The 15509-nt window shown below is 38.9% G+C and overlaps 1 protein-coding gene across 1 annotated transcript in view; it reads left to right on the plus strand.

Annotated features, from left to right (window-relative positions):
* The first annotated feature begins 10622 nt into the window (after positions 1-10622).
* Positions 10623-15509, plus strand: part of RASEF (RAS and EF-hand domain containing) — a 108967-nt gene continuing 104080 nt past the window's right edge. The window contains exon 1 of the mRNA XM_043975626.1: positions 10623-11041. Within this exon, the coding sequence (XP_043831561.1) occupies positions 10623-11041 (419 nt within the window). The remainder of the gene's footprint in view (positions 11042-15509) is intronic.

Here is a 15509-nt window from a genome sequence, read left to right on the forward strand (position 1 = left end):
AGTAAGTGCTTATTAAATGCTATCTAATTAATAATTCATCCATCCATCCATCTATTCATTCATTCATTCATTCATTCATGTATATAGACACCTAAGGTGATGACTTCAAAGGCTACACTCATTTGAATGTAAAATCTCGTCAATGTTTGTAAACAAAAAAGAAGAAGGAAAAAAAATAAACTCTATTCTCAGAAATAACCATAAACTCTCAAAAAGTTCTTAATGGAAATGAAGTCTTTAATAATAATAGCTAACATTTATATTTCACTTTAATATTTGTTAAGTGTTTTACAAATATTATTTAATTTGATCCTCACAGTAATTCTAGGAGGTAGATGCTACTCTTATACCTATTTTGCAGATGAGAAAACTGAAGAAGAGCAGCATTTGAACTCATCTATTTATCATGCTAAATCCATCACACCACTAAGCCTGCTTGCCTTATTATGTTTTACCTGTTTTGCATGTTTATACCAAAATTGTACAGATTCTGAGATGCAAGCGTGATTCCTTTAAGGGAAGGTGATTCAAAGCACACAAGTATGAGCATGGCAAACTAATAAATATTTATTGAATTGAACTGAATAGGCAGTAGGGGTCATTCTAGTTTGATTTGCTTTTCCTTGGCTTTCTTGACACTTTCTGCTTGATTTGAATTTTTACCTTCTGCCAGATATAAGGGCAGCTTTGAAACTACTGAAACCAATTAAATGAAGTAAAGATGGAAATGTTCTAACTTGAGGCTTGCTGTGTACCAGGTAAATGCCATTCCAAGTATTTTTGGATTATTGTCTGAATTGCTACCATTTTCTGGAAGTGGTCGGTGTCATTAACGTCTGCTAATGTTTGGCTGCAAGATCTGCAGCTTGAACAGGAATAGCAGCTAATTATTCCTTAGTCTTCCACTTAATTCAGAATGGAATGTGGGAATATTAAGACATCCTTTTGAAGTATTTATAACAATTAGTTTTGCAAAATGAGAGTTACCAAATCCTCTTTATTGGGCCTAGAATGAAAGATCTTCTAATGACGTATGTAGGCACCTCTGCAAAGTAATATTAGACAATTAGCTTAGATACCTAAATAGGTGAGAATATGTCTCAATCAATTAATCATTCATAGCCCTAAGACTGAATGCTAAAAGACTTTGAACTAGAATACTGTTGTACAAAAATGGTTTTTGGATAATGTAAGGCCACACTAAAGATCATATGAAAATTATCAAGCAAGTTGAAAAGGTATTTATTTCCAGAAGTTGGAGAAAATGTGGATTTCTAGCACATCCCTGAGGAGGAATCACCTTTGAACAAGTAGAGGTCTCAGCTTCCCCCTTGGTCATATCTCCTTTCTCTATTGTTCCACCCCATCAGTTATATACTCAACAAAAATTCAGCAAAGAAATTATACTATGCCAAAGGGGAACTTTTTGTGTACTCCATGAATGACAGAAAAGAACTACCAGTAAGGAGGAACTTTGTTACCCCTTGGCTACATCTACTTTCTATGCTTGAACCCTCTTTTCTCTGGATTCTATGCCCTTGTGGGAGAGTTTGTCACAGAAATTTGGGAGGATGTTTTATTCTATCTTATTGTCCTGCTTTAGTAAATGCTCCTTTCTAGAAGCTATTTAAGGCAGAATGACTAAAATGATTCTCAAGTGATAACCTTGTGAAGAAGCATACTGATGAGGACCCAAGCCATTAAAGAATTACCCATGACTCCTCAGTGATGCCCCTAGCATACTGAGGGGGTAGACATATGTCCTTGCTTTGGGGACCTGAATTGTCAGCAAGACCGGGAGTTGAAATAAGGACCCCAGAGCTTAAATAGGTAACTCAGTCTTCTGCCATATGTCAGACCATCAAATTTAATGTACTTGACCAAGCCTACCAACTCTCCCATCATGTTAGCTGTTTCTATTGTTAGACCACTTTTCTACAGTGGTCTTGGCTATAAATCTTGCTATCCCATTTTAACTTTTTGTGAGCCCGTAACAAACAGCTGCAAATGAGCCATGTTTGACTAGTTTTTAAAGTATTTGATCTTTGTGAAAGCTAAGCACATATTAGATTAAGGAATGTTATTTTCAGGGCAGCTAGGTGGTGCAATGGATAGAGCACCAGCCCTGGATTCAGGAGGACCTGAGTTCAAATCCATCCTCAGACACTTAACATTTACTAGCTGTGTGACCCTGGGCAAGTCACTTAACCCCAACTGCCTCACCAAAAAAAAAAAAGAAAGAAAAAAGAAATGTTATTTTCCTTTTAATAGAACAAATAATATTGTGCAGTGGAAAATAGTGCTGAAGTTAGAATAATAATATCTGACTTTAAATTTCAAGTTCTGGTATTTGCTTGCAAAAGTCACTTAACCTTTCTTAGCTTCAGTTTCCTCATCTAGAGAATGAGGTAATTTGACTAAGTGGTTGCTAAGGTCCCTTCCAACTATAATAATCTATGGGTTTGTGAAAATATCAAAACAAAAAGTTTTCTATTCTATGAAATTGCCCTCCCACTGCCCATATCTGGTATTCATGAAGTTAATTATCTTGCTTAACACTAGAAAAGTTGGAAATTAAGAATACCTTGAATGACCAATGTTCAACAATTGATGCTATAGATGTCTTTTTATCCATAGGACAAAGAAAAAAGATACTAGGATGAACACTTTTATTTCTTTTTTCCCCCCTGGATTTATTTATTTATTTATAATTTCCCCCAAGTTACATGTAAAAAATGAATTTTTTCACATTGATTTTTAAAAATTTTGTGTTCCAAATATTCTTCCTCCCTCCTCACCCCCCAAAATTAAGCAAATCAATATTTTATACATGTGAGGTCATGTAAAACATCTCCACATTGGTCTGGTTGTGAAATAAAACAGACAAAATATCTCTAGAAAGAGGAATTAATAAAAAAAAATTATGTTTCAACCCGTATTCAGATACCACCAGTTCTTTCTCTGTAGATGGATTGCATTTTTCATAAGTCTTTCTGATAGCATCCTGCTCATCATTTCTTTCACAGTTACTATTGCTAACTGTATTGCCCTCCATCCTATTCCCTCCTCTTGATATTTAATCTATTTTATATCTTCTTTCACCCTATCCCTCCTCAAAAGTGTTTTGCTTTTTACTGCCCCCTCCTCCAATCTGCCTTCCCATCCTTCACCTCTCCTCTTTTATCCCCTTCCCCTCCCTTTTCCCCACAGGGCAAGATTATTACTATACCCACTTGAGTGTGTATGTTATTCCCTCTTTGAGCCAATTCTGATGAGAGCAAGGTTCACTCACTCCCCCACTCCTTCCCCTTCTTCCCCTCCACTCCATAAGCTTTTTCTTGTTTCTTTTATGTGAGCTACTTTATCCCATTCCACCTCCCCCTTTCCCTTTATTCCTGTAACGATTGGAATGACGCCACCTGCTGGAGACTTACTGTAGAAGAGTTCCGCCCATGAAGCAAAGGTCTTTGAAGGCAAGACCAGGAGTCTTTTCTTTGGTATCAGGAAGTGATGTTGGGTAGTGGGAGGAAGAAGGAAGAGACTAGTGCTCTGTCTCGGCTCTTTCCTGAGGACGCTGGTGGAGAGGGGAGCTAGAAATGCGCTCTCCCTTTAATAGATAGGAATCTAGGCCTTTCTCTCTCTACCAAATTCTTATTCTCCTTAATAAATGCTTAAAAGTCTAACTCTTGCTAAAGCTTATAATTTATTGGCAACCACTCATTAGATATTTTAGACAGTTTAGCTAGAATTTTAGCCCTTAACATTCCAGTGCATTACATTTACCCCTTAACTTTATTTTAAATATGTCATCATAGAGGCAGCTAGGTAACACAGTGGACAAAGCACCAGACCTGGACCCAGGAGACCCCAAGCCCAAATCCGGCCCTAGACATAAGTCACCCCATCCTGCCTGCCCCACAAAAAAGGATAAACAAAAAATAAATGCTCTACAGATATCATCCCTTCATGTGCAATTCCCACCTGTGCCCTCTGTCTAAATTTATTTGTTTCAGCTGCCCTAATACTGAGAAAGTTCTTATGAGTTAGAAGTATCATCTTCCCATTTAGGAATGTAAACAGTTTAACCTTTTAACATCCCTCATAATTTCTTTTTCCTGTTTACCCTTTTAGGCTTCTCTAGGTTCTTGTATTTGAAAGTCAAATTTTCTATTCAGCTCAGGTCTTTTCATCACAAATACCTGAAAGTCCTCTTTTTCATTGAAGTCCTATTTTTCCCCCCGAAAAATTATACTCAGTTTTTTCTGGGTAGGTGATTTTTGCTTGTAATCACAATTCCTTTGCCCTGTGGAATATCATATTCCATGCTCTCTTATCCTTTAATGTAGAAACTGCTAGGTCCTGTACTAACCTGACCATGCCTCCACAGTATCTGAATTGTTTCTTTCTGGTTCCTTGCAATATTTTCTCCTTGACCTGGGAGCTCTGGTATTTGGTTATATTATTCTTGAGAGTTTTCATTTTGGGATCTCTTTCAGGAGATGGTCAATGGATTCTTTCAATTTCCATTTTACCTTCTGCTTCTAGAATATCAGGACATTTTCCCCTGACAATCTCTTGGAAGATGATGTCTAAGCTCTCTTTTTGATCATGGTTTTCAGGTTGTCCAATAATTTTCAAATTATCTCTCCTGGATCTATTTTCCAGGTCAACTGTTTTTCCAAGGAAATATTTCACATTGCCCTCTACTTTTTCATTCATTTGGATTTGCTTTATTGTGTCTTGATTTATCATAAATTCCTTAGCTTCCATTTGTTCAATCCTAATTCTTAAGCAATTATTTTCTTCAGAGAGCTTTTCCATTTGGCTTTTCAAGCTGCTGACTTTTTTTCATGACCCTCTTGTATCACTCTCATTTCTTTTTCTATTTTTTACTCTACTTCTCTTATTTTCCCCCAGCTTTTTTTACTTTATCTTCAAAGTCCTTTTTGAGCACTTCTGTGGCCTGAGACCAATTCATATTTTTCTTGGAAGCTTTGGATGTAGGAGCTTTGACTTTCTTATCTTCTTCTGAGGGTGTATTTTTATCTCCCTTGTCACCAAAGAAGCTTTCTATGGTCTGTATCTTTTTCTGTCTGTTCATTTGGCCAGTCTATTTCTTGATTTTTAACACCTTCTTAAAGTGGGGCACTGCTTCCAGGACATGTAGCAGCAGGGCTATGGTTCACTCTCACCCTGGTACAACAGACCTTTCCTGCTGACCTGCTAAGCCATCTTTTGCTGGAAAATGATCTCATGCCATCCTTTTGTGGGTTCTGCTGCTCCAGGAATTGTCTTCTGGCATTATTTAGATATTTTTGGAGAGATTGTGTGGGGAGCTCTGAGAGATTTCTGCCTTTCTTCTGCCATCTTGGCTCTGCCCCCCCCCCATTACATCAATAGATGCAGAAGAAGTTTTTATCAAAATAAAAACCCATTCCTATTAAAAACAATAGAGGGAAATCTAGGTGGCACAGTGAGTAGAGTGTTGTCCCTGGAGTCTAGAGGACCTAAGTTCAAATCTGGTCTGAGACACTTGATACTTACTAGCCATGTGACTCTGGGCAAGTCACTTAACCCCAATTACCTTGCCCAAAAAACCCCAAACACCTCCCCCCCCCAACCCAAACACTAGAAAGCATAGGAATAAATGGAGCCCTTCTTAAAATGATAAAAAGTATCTAAAAAACCAAGGCAAGCTTTATCTATAATGGAGATAAGTGAGAAGCCTTCCCAATGAGATTACAGGTGAAACAAGGAAGTCCATTATCACCACTGTTATTTGATATTGTATTAGAAATTCTAGAAGAATTTTAAAACATAAATGAATGTTAAAGTATATATGTTTTTAGAAGATGTGTCTTTGTTTCACAGAGAAACTTTGGGTCATTGAAATAGTTTTGTTGCATGATTTTCCAAATGTAATCCAGTCTGCTCTCTTCCTACTATTTAATTCTCAATGAAATCAATATTCCACCCCTAATGTTTGTCCAAAATATTTATATTGATAAATCCATTAATCAGCTGCACATCCCACTGGGTGGGCAGCTAGATGGTGTGGTGGATAGAGTGTTGGCCTAGGAGTGAAAAGAACCTGAACTCAAATCCTGTCAAAAGTACTTACTAATTATATAGCCTTGGGCAAATGATGATCTCTCAAACTCAGTTTTCTCATCTGTAAAATTGGGATAACAGCACCTACCTTTCAGAGTGCTTATAAGTATCAAATAAGGCAGTATTTGTAAAGTGCTTTAAAATTGTCATCAAATTTTCTATTTATTATTATTATTATTTGGAAATAGGCATTTTTCATCATGGTTTTTCCCATGTAGATTGCTCTGACAAACTCTTTTGAGTAGTTCTGAGTCTCATACAGGAAGCTCTATAAAATCACAGGACTTGAAATCAGTAAAATGCCATCTGTAGAAGGGAACATGTTGAGGACCTCATCATCTGCAGAAAATCTCTATTTTATTTGGATTCTTAACTGGTTATCCTCCATGACTGTGGAAAATATAGTTGATTAGTTTATATCTTTTAATAAGAGGATAATCAAAGAAATTTTGCATCTATTAAGGCACATTGACATGTGCATGGGTGACATCTTGTTGAAGGAGAACCTTCGTATCTACATTTTGGTTTTCTAAATCATGATTTACTTTTATATTAAACAATAATATGTCTATTATTCATTAATCTTTAAAAATCATGATGCATTTCCTGTGCCTTTCTATCACTTAAAGGAAGATGTGTTATGCTGTAGAATGTCATTTGCAAAAGTCTGCCTATTCTCTTTTCAAATTTTAGTAAGAATGTTCTCCATGTATGTGTTGATCATATTCATAACTTTTTTCTTTCTACAGAGGTAAGAAACTAGGTATATAGGATGATAATTATTGATATCCTTTTGATCACATTTATTAAGTGGTAATACCACCTGTAATTTTTTTTCTAGGTGTTTGACATCTTTGTCTCTTTAAGATATTGTGAATTGAACTGATGCCTTGACACTCTCAAAATGTGTCACTTCCATCAGAGAACTCCCATGTGTATATTTCACAGAATCACAGAATTTGAGAGCTAGATGGGACCCTAGCTGCCCTTCCTGTCTTCATTACTACTTTCTCATGTAGCACACAGTGATGTGAAAAAATACAGTATAAATGTGGTAAAGAAAACAGTTTGTTACAGTGATATTGACAGATCTTTCCCTTTTTTCCTTTCTTTTTTTCTTACTTTTAGGTTCACCCTTAGATAATCTTGGTGTGATTTGCCTTACATGGATTTCTGCTTTATATGCATGACAAGGTGCCACTAAATACATTTTTCCCTCCACTGCTTCTCAATGTTTTATGAGGCCACATGGCTCATAATCTTCAGTCATCATCCTAGTTGAGCTTTCATAAATTAGTTTATATTTTAAACTGGTATTGCCCTGGGCTTTCACATCTCTTTGCCTGGCAAGGAGATCAACAGTTTATTGACTGAAAAGGTTTCAAGGCTCCTTTGGCATTGTCTCATTGATTGCTTCATAGCAGTTAAACTTTTGTAAGAAAGTTTTGTAATAATCCTTGCTGTCCTAAATTCCTTTATTCATTCTAATTCAGTATCATTAGTTTAATAGGTCAGATTATGCACAATTATTCCCATCTTTATCATTGCTTCTAATTTGATTTTGATCTTTGATTTAACAAGTTGTTGGCCTGATATAGCTGTGTTTCTGTACATTTGTTTTTTTTCCTTCCTGGAAAGTCAGTTCCCTTTTAATTTCTCCTCCTTCTCTTCCTCCTCTTCCCCCTCCTCGTCTTCATCGTCCTTCTCCTCCTCCTCAATGTTCACCATTGTCTGACTCTCTTCTTGAAGGAAGTATACTTCACACGATAAAAAGATGTGAAGTTATACTTTGTATAGTCTATCATTCTTTGGCTTATTTTGTTTCTTGATCCCTAAGCCATATATATATATATATATATATATATTTTTTAGTGAGGCAATTAGGGTTAAGTGACTTGCCCAGGGTCACACAATTAGTAAGTGTTAAGTGTCTGAGGCCGGATTTGAACTCAGGTACTCCTGACTCCAGGGCCGGTGCTCTATCCACTTCAACACCTAGCTGCCCCCATATTTTTCAGCATGCCCACTTCTGGACTGAAGATAATGATTTCATTTGGAAGACATTTATCACATTTGTAGAATGTCTCTACCTTCTTATACTATTCTTTGCAGCAAATATTGGTACAAAAACTATACTTATCTTCATGATGTTCTTTTTTTTTTTTTTGCGGGGCAATTGGGGTTAAGTGACTTGCCCAGGGTCACACAGCTAGTAAGTGTTAAGTGTCTGAGGCCGGATTTGAACTCAGGTACTCCTGAATCCAGGGCCGGTGCTTTAACCACTGCGCCATCTAGCTGCCCCCCATGATGTTCTTTTTACTTATGTTCATGGCACATGTAAGATGACCAAGTGTGTCCCATAAAATGCTCTTTTTTTTATGTCTTAGGACACCAAAGGACGCCAACATATCCAGCTCCTTTATTTGTCTCTCCAAAAAGAAACTGTCAGCTAGCCTTCTATTTATCTGTGCCTCATATGTCCTCTGGGTTCTTTTGTAGTGCAAAGAGTAGCCACATAATGCAATTGTAAATCTCATGCCTGCAGTAGTATTTCAATTAGAAAAGGTAGCTTGTCTAAATTTTGAGCCTTGAGTCAGAAAGACTTTCAGATCTTTCTTCAGATATTTATTAGATATATGACCTTGGGCAAATCATTTAGTATTCCTCAGTCCTAGTTTCCTCAGCTGTGAAATGGCAGAGTTGTACTAGATTGTCTCTAAGTTTGTCCAGTTCAAAATCTATGATCTTATGACAATGGTCTCACATTTACAGTATCAAAATTTGTTATTGTAATCTCATGACCTTAAAGATGTCTTTAGCATAACACTTCCTACCCCCTTTATTGTTACTTTCCTATCATTCCTGCAAAAGTGGAAGGGGGCTGTTCAAGAATGAAGGTAATTTGGCATTTCTCATTTCAAGATTCACTGTGAATATCTCTGTCCTTAGCAGGGATGGCCTTTGGATAGCAGACACTGTCCAGGAACCATACAAGACATCTTTTCCTGTTAGAACTTTCATTCTTCTGGCATTCTCTTCAAATATCCATGGCTACCTTTGGGCCTCAAGGAAGCCTCAGAGAGTAACCACCAAAATTCCAGAAACCAAGTTAGGCTAATAGTCAACAAGTGTCTCCTCTGCTCTTCTACCTTTTAGATTTGGAAAGTGAATTTTATAGCCCTTGGTATCTCTTATTTTATTATCAACATGATGTAAGTAAGCTTCTTTTTTAAAAATTTAAATTAATTATTTTTTTTGCAGGGCAATGAGGATTAAGTGACTTGCCCAGGGTCACACAGCTAGTTAAGTGTCAAGTTTCTGAGGTCGGATTTGAACTCAGGTACTCCTGAATCCAGGGCCGGTGCTTTATCCACTGTGCCACCTAGCCGCCCCTGTAAGTAAGCTTCTTAAGGACAGTAATCCATTTTTCTTTCCTTTCTTCCTTCCTTCCTTCCTTTCATGATAATACTTGTCAGATTAAATTATTGGACCTCCAAGGCTGATACTACAGAACTATAATTATTTTTGTTTAGATACTATAATTTGACAACTTCTCATGCATTTGCAAACTGCTTGATAGGCAAAAATTTGCCTGGATTTTCCTGTGAAGCAGAGCAATACGGAATCTGTAGAAGCAATTGTGGCATCACAGGATTTGGGATAGAGAAAGTTGAGTGTCACCAGACAGAGACGAAATTGCTGATAAGAATGCAATTTTTGTCCCCCTTCCTTTTCCTTTCTGGCTAAGTACCTTCCCTCGCTCTTGCCAGCGGAGTCCCTTGGCACACGGAGCTCTTGGCAGGGCTGGATAACAATGTGAGCATTGACCTGAAGACCAACAGCTGGGTGAGAAGGGAGGCGGGAGGAAACTGAGGCTCTCCCAGGGAGAAGCTGCTGCTTCCCTGACCCCCTACACCTGCCGCCTTCCCGCTTCCACTTCCTTCTCCCCACTCCCAATTTTTGGCAGTAAGCATGAAGAGAGAATCCCCCGCCCCACCTCACGGAACTCCCGGAGGCATGGGGATCCGAGACTCCATACTCCGCCCTAGTCATTGGGGAAGTCCTGAGCGGGGGAGGAGCTGCAGAGCCGCTCCTGGGAAAGTTGGCCTGGGAGCAGCTGCGCTCTCAGTTGAGCTAGTGCTACTGTGGGACCCGGACCTGGCTAGATACTCTTCCAATTAGCTCGGGAGTCTTGCTGAATTTGAGAAGAGTGGTGCCCCTTTGGTCTGCGGAATATCCCTTCAGGGGGGTAACTGGCCAGCTGGAGCTTCTGTGTGGAAGCTCAGCTACAGAGGCGCTTTGGTCCTGACGGGACCTCTTCTCAAGTGACGGAACTAGCCGGGCCAGCCAAACTCGCAGGCAGTCCCAGCAGGTGGCCCCAGATCTTCCTCCAAACTCTCTCCCCGGGGGAGGGGGAAGAGGGCGGGATTGGCATCGAGCCCCAGTGGGTGGCTGCGGCTTGTGGGAACTGCTGAGTCGCCTGGGACCGAACAGGACCGAACCGAGGCGGGATGGAGCCCGACGACCAACCAGAGGAGATCAACAGACTCCGTTCCCTCTTCTTCGCTTGCGATGCTAATCGCTCCGGGCGCATCGAACGGGAAGAGTTCAGCGCCTTGTGTGCCGAGCTGAAGGTCCGGCCCGAAGAGGCCGAAGCGATTTTCCAGCGGCTGGACGCTGACTGCGACGGGGAGATCACCTTCCAGGAGTTCGCCCGGGGCTTCCAAGGAGCCAGCCGGCGGCGGCGGCGGCGGCGGAGCTGGGACGAGCGGCCGCCGCATCTGGCACAGGTTGCAGTGTCGGAGGAGACGGACCAGGAAGAAGAGGGAGAGGCAGCGGCTCTGGCTGCTCCGTGGGGCATGGAGAGTTTGGGCCAAGCGTGGCACGACTTCCAAGTCCGGCTCGGGGAGGAAGCCAAGTTCATCCCTAGGTAAGTAAGGAACAGGAGCAGGGAAAGCATTAATTGTCTCCCCCCCCCCCCGCCTTCTTCCAGGTTTCCTTTCAATGTTTTTCTCTTCTCCCTAGAGGTCTCCGGTGTTACTCTTATCTTTTCTCTCTCAAAGTTTCATCACTCTCCCCCGTGCCTTTCTATTTCAGTTTTCAAAGTCTTTCAGTAGAAATTGAGCAGAGAAAGCAACTTACGCATGAGAATGTTAGACCTCAGACCTTTTGATCAGGACGCATTCTTAATTACACTGAAGGGAGAGGTGAACTCATCTTAACGCTGCCCTTGAAGGTTATATATACCTTTCTGTCTGCGAGATAGTGGAAGAACCACCTTCAATTCACAGAGGGACAAGCTAAGGTTCAGGAAGGTTGTAAAAATTTGCCCAGTCACAAAGCTAAGTGAATGTGGAAGCTGCGCCTGGAAGTTAGGTGTTCTAACTTCAAGATCGGTGATTTTTATCACTCCTTTAAACTCAATGAAATTAGTATTTCCCTACACTCTCGCCTTTTCCATGATTGCTGTGGTGGTTTTTCCTTCATTTTAAAGCACTCTCTGTTGAGTGTGACATAAGATAATTAGAGCTATCTAGTCTTTTTACTCTTTTTTATTTTATTATTATTATTTTTTGTAGATAACTCCTTCCTTAGGAAATCTGAGTGTTCCGTAACCACACAGTATTGCCCCTTTGATTTCCCTTTTCAGAATTTAATTTATCTTCCAATGTTTTGTGGGATGCTTCCATTAATTAATTTCTGAAATCAGCAAACTTTTCTGCTTTTTGGATGTTTGGTGAGATGTATTTAAACCGTCTCTCTCTTTTATCGTGGAATGAAAAAGTCAGCATTTTGCTTGGCTAAATGCTCCTCTCCCTCCCCCAAAATGTACCTACCACCTGACACAATATGTAGTCAGAAAGAACAAGTAGTTAAAGGAAACTACACCTGGGAGCAAACAAGGCAAGTAATGAATGAGTGGGCTCCCTCTTGTTCTCCAGGTTCCAGGGCTCAGACTTCCCTTTAGGAAAAACCTCATTTCCTTCTTCCTCTTCCTTCTCACCCCCTCACCCCCCCCCACCCAGATCCAGTGTGGCTCTCACTGTAACTTCTTAAGGAATGATTTACTACAGAGTCAGAAGAATTAGGCAGAGAGAGTGTAGGGGAAGAAACTGTTCTGTTAAAAAAAAATTAAATCCTCCTCTGCAAAGCACGCAGGTGGACTAGATAACTTCTGAGGTCCTTTCCAGCATCAAGTCCTGATGATCTTGAAAAGCAAAGAGATACAATTGGGGTTGATTTCACAATCCGGAACCCTGAAACTCTCTAGCTTGCTTAAGTTGATAGGTGATGTCTCAAGGTGCTTTTCCTTGCTATTAAAATAATATGAGTGCTTACCTCTCTCTCATTTGGATTGATTTATCTCTTTCTTAGCTTGACCCCAGCTAGATGAAAAAAGTAATAGTTTTTTAAAAAGGAACAGACCCTGACATTGACAAGGTGAACTTTTATCGCATCTGTAAATCATTTAAGACAATGTATTATAGTTATTAAAACGCTACAAGCTACTGAGTGTCCTTTATTCAAACTTGTCAAGCCTTTTCTTATTATTAATAAATGATTAACACTTAAGTGTCTATATAAGAAAATATGTAATTATTTGGTTTCAAAGTACAGGCTAGCAATCCTTATTATTGGTGATTATTGTATCACAGAAATTGTGCCTTTCCCCAAACTTCAAACTTTATTAACTTTAATGGGTTCCAATGTCACCTGCTTGAGTTTGTCTTCTAAGCACCACCCCTTTCAGACCTGAGATTAACAAGTACAATATTTGCCTTCCTATACTTGTTCAAGTGGAAAAGAACTGAATTGAGTTGCTTCATCTGATTGTAACCATGGCAGCTACCAGTTGTATTTGGTAAATTCGAAACCTCATTCACTTCCTGGTGCTTTCTGTCTCCTTACCAAACCTGAAGATGGAACAGCACTTCCTGATAAACCTTTTTTAGTTCTTGGTAACAGGAGCTAAATTAAATGTAAGAGGAATTCTTTCTGTAGTAATCAGTCAGCCAATAGACACTTATTAAGTGCCTATAGTTTGCCAAGTACTGTGCTAAGTGCTGGCAGAAGTGTCTTAATGAATTAAGAAGTGGAGGATTGCTATTCTAACAGAACTTGTGTACTTATATGCAAAATTTTATTCATTTTAATTAAATCAACTTAATTCTGTTCATATTGTGATATAAAAATGTATATTACCAAATTTCAGAAGGATAAAAATGGTCTCAACTCTTGCATTAGAAACAAGTTTTAATCTACCCACCAATACCAAAATAATGACTTTGTAAATTTTTCTGTACCTAATTGTGTCAGGTTTCCTTTTTTATTGATAAAATGGGATTAACAATACAATACTAATGGTTGAAAGATAAAAAAATAATATAATGTTCTGTCTTACAAAGATGTACATTAGGCGGCAGCTAGGTGGCGCAGTGGATAAAGCACCGGTCTTGGATTCAGGAGTACCTGAGTTCAAATTTGACCTCAGACACTTGACAGTTACTAGCTGTGTGACCCTGGGCAAGTCACTTAACCCCAATTGCCTCACCAAAAAAAAAAAAAAAGATGTACATTAGAGAAAAATAGAGTTATAGCAGAATTGACAAAGTATAGTTAACATGACATGATGGTTCATGGATATATTTTTTAAGTATCAACTTTGCCTACATATGGTGCCCTGAATTTAAGGTAGCACTTGAGTAATAGCAATTATATTATGATAATACTGATATAGTTAAATGATATATACATATTATAAATTTTCCTGTGTTATTCAATATAACATACTGAATACTATAAAGATAGTTTTTTGAGATTTGGGTTTTTACTTCAGGGATCTTAATAACTCATATTTCTATGGCTTTTTTTATAATTTAAAAAGGACTTTACTCAATTCAATGAGATTTGTTAATGTGAGTTTTATTTTCTACATTTTATAATAGGAAAACTGAAGCTCCAAAGTTTAAATCGTTTTCCCAGAGTCTGACATATAAATGGTAGTGTCATAATTGTAAGCCTAGGACTTTTTCCACTGCACCATGTTGCCTTATACAATATAGTAATACCTTACATTTTATGGCTATAAAATATGTTTATCACAATGTCTCATTTGATTATCTCCACATAGGACAAGTGTATTGAATTGTAAACTCCATATAGTCAATGACTGTGTCATTGAAATTTATCATACAGTTAAGCACACAATGGACGCTTACTACAGGGTTGTTGAATGACTGAATTTCCCCCTTTTTTGACAGATAAGGAAACTGAGGTTAGTAGGGGTTAAGTGAATGTCCAAGGATCTACTGAGACTTGGATCCAGGTCTTCCCACTTCAATTGTAGTATGCTTACATCATCTTTCTTCCTACAATACCTGTCTTACTGATAGCAAAGAAAAAAAAATACTTTGCCAAAGGAAAGTGGCCAGGGTGGTATGGTTTACCCTAAATATCTATGGTAAAGAGTTTAGAATGATTTCCTGAAACAAACTAGTTCTTTTCTTTTTTCATATCAATGTCTTAGACTTTCCATATAGCAATGGCTTTGTGAGTGACATTATAAAAAGGGAATTTTAAGAGTTGTAATCCTTAGCTTTGATGCCCATACTTTCTCATACCTAAAGATAGGGTTAAATATTGGTATAAAAGAGATTGAAGTATAATTTTATTTGCTAGTTCCTCTTTTTAAAATTATTTCAGGGGCAGCTAGGTGGTGTGGTAGATAGGGCACTGGCCCTGGATTCAGGAGCACCTGAGTTCAAATCAGTCCTTAGACACTTGATAGTTACTAGCTGTGTGACCCTGGCAGGTCACTTGACCCTCATTGCCCTGCAAAAAAAAAGAGAGAGGGAGAGAGAGAGAGAGAGAGAGAGGGAGAGAGGGAGGGAGGGAAGGAGGGAGGGAGGGAGGGAGAGGTACAGAAACAATTGTAGACTTGTTTAGTTTGAAGTGAGTAGAATGGCATTGTAGAAAGCTAGCCTAGGAGCCAGGAAGACCTAACCCCAGTCCTGCTCCTGACAGATATTAAATGTATGACCCTGGGCAAGTCATTGAACTTTTCATTGCTCTAGGCTAGTGGTGTCAAACTCAAATAGAAAGATGGGGTACTAAAACCTATATAAAGATGCCTGTGGCCCACACATCAACTTAGAAAAGGCACATATAACTGTCATCTATATTATATTTTATTTTTATTTCTTTTGTCAAATATTTCCCAATTAGATTTTTTTTTTGGTGGGGCAATGAGGGTTAAGTGACTTGCCCAGGCTCACACAGCTAGTAAGTGTCAAATGTCTGAGGTCAGATTTGAACTCAGGTCTTCTTGAATTCAAGGCTGGTGCTTTATCCACCGTGTCACCTAGCTGCCCCCTCCCAATTAGATTTTAAGCTAATTC

The sequence above is a fragment of the Dromiciops gliroides genome, chromosome 1 (genome assembly GCF_019393635.1).
Source record: "Dromiciops gliroides isolate mDroGli1 chromosome 1, mDroGli1.pri, whole genome shotgun sequence".
Taxonomy (NCBI): Eukaryota; Metazoa; Chordata; class Mammalia; order Microbiotheria; family Microbiotheriidae; genus Dromiciops; species Dromiciops gliroides.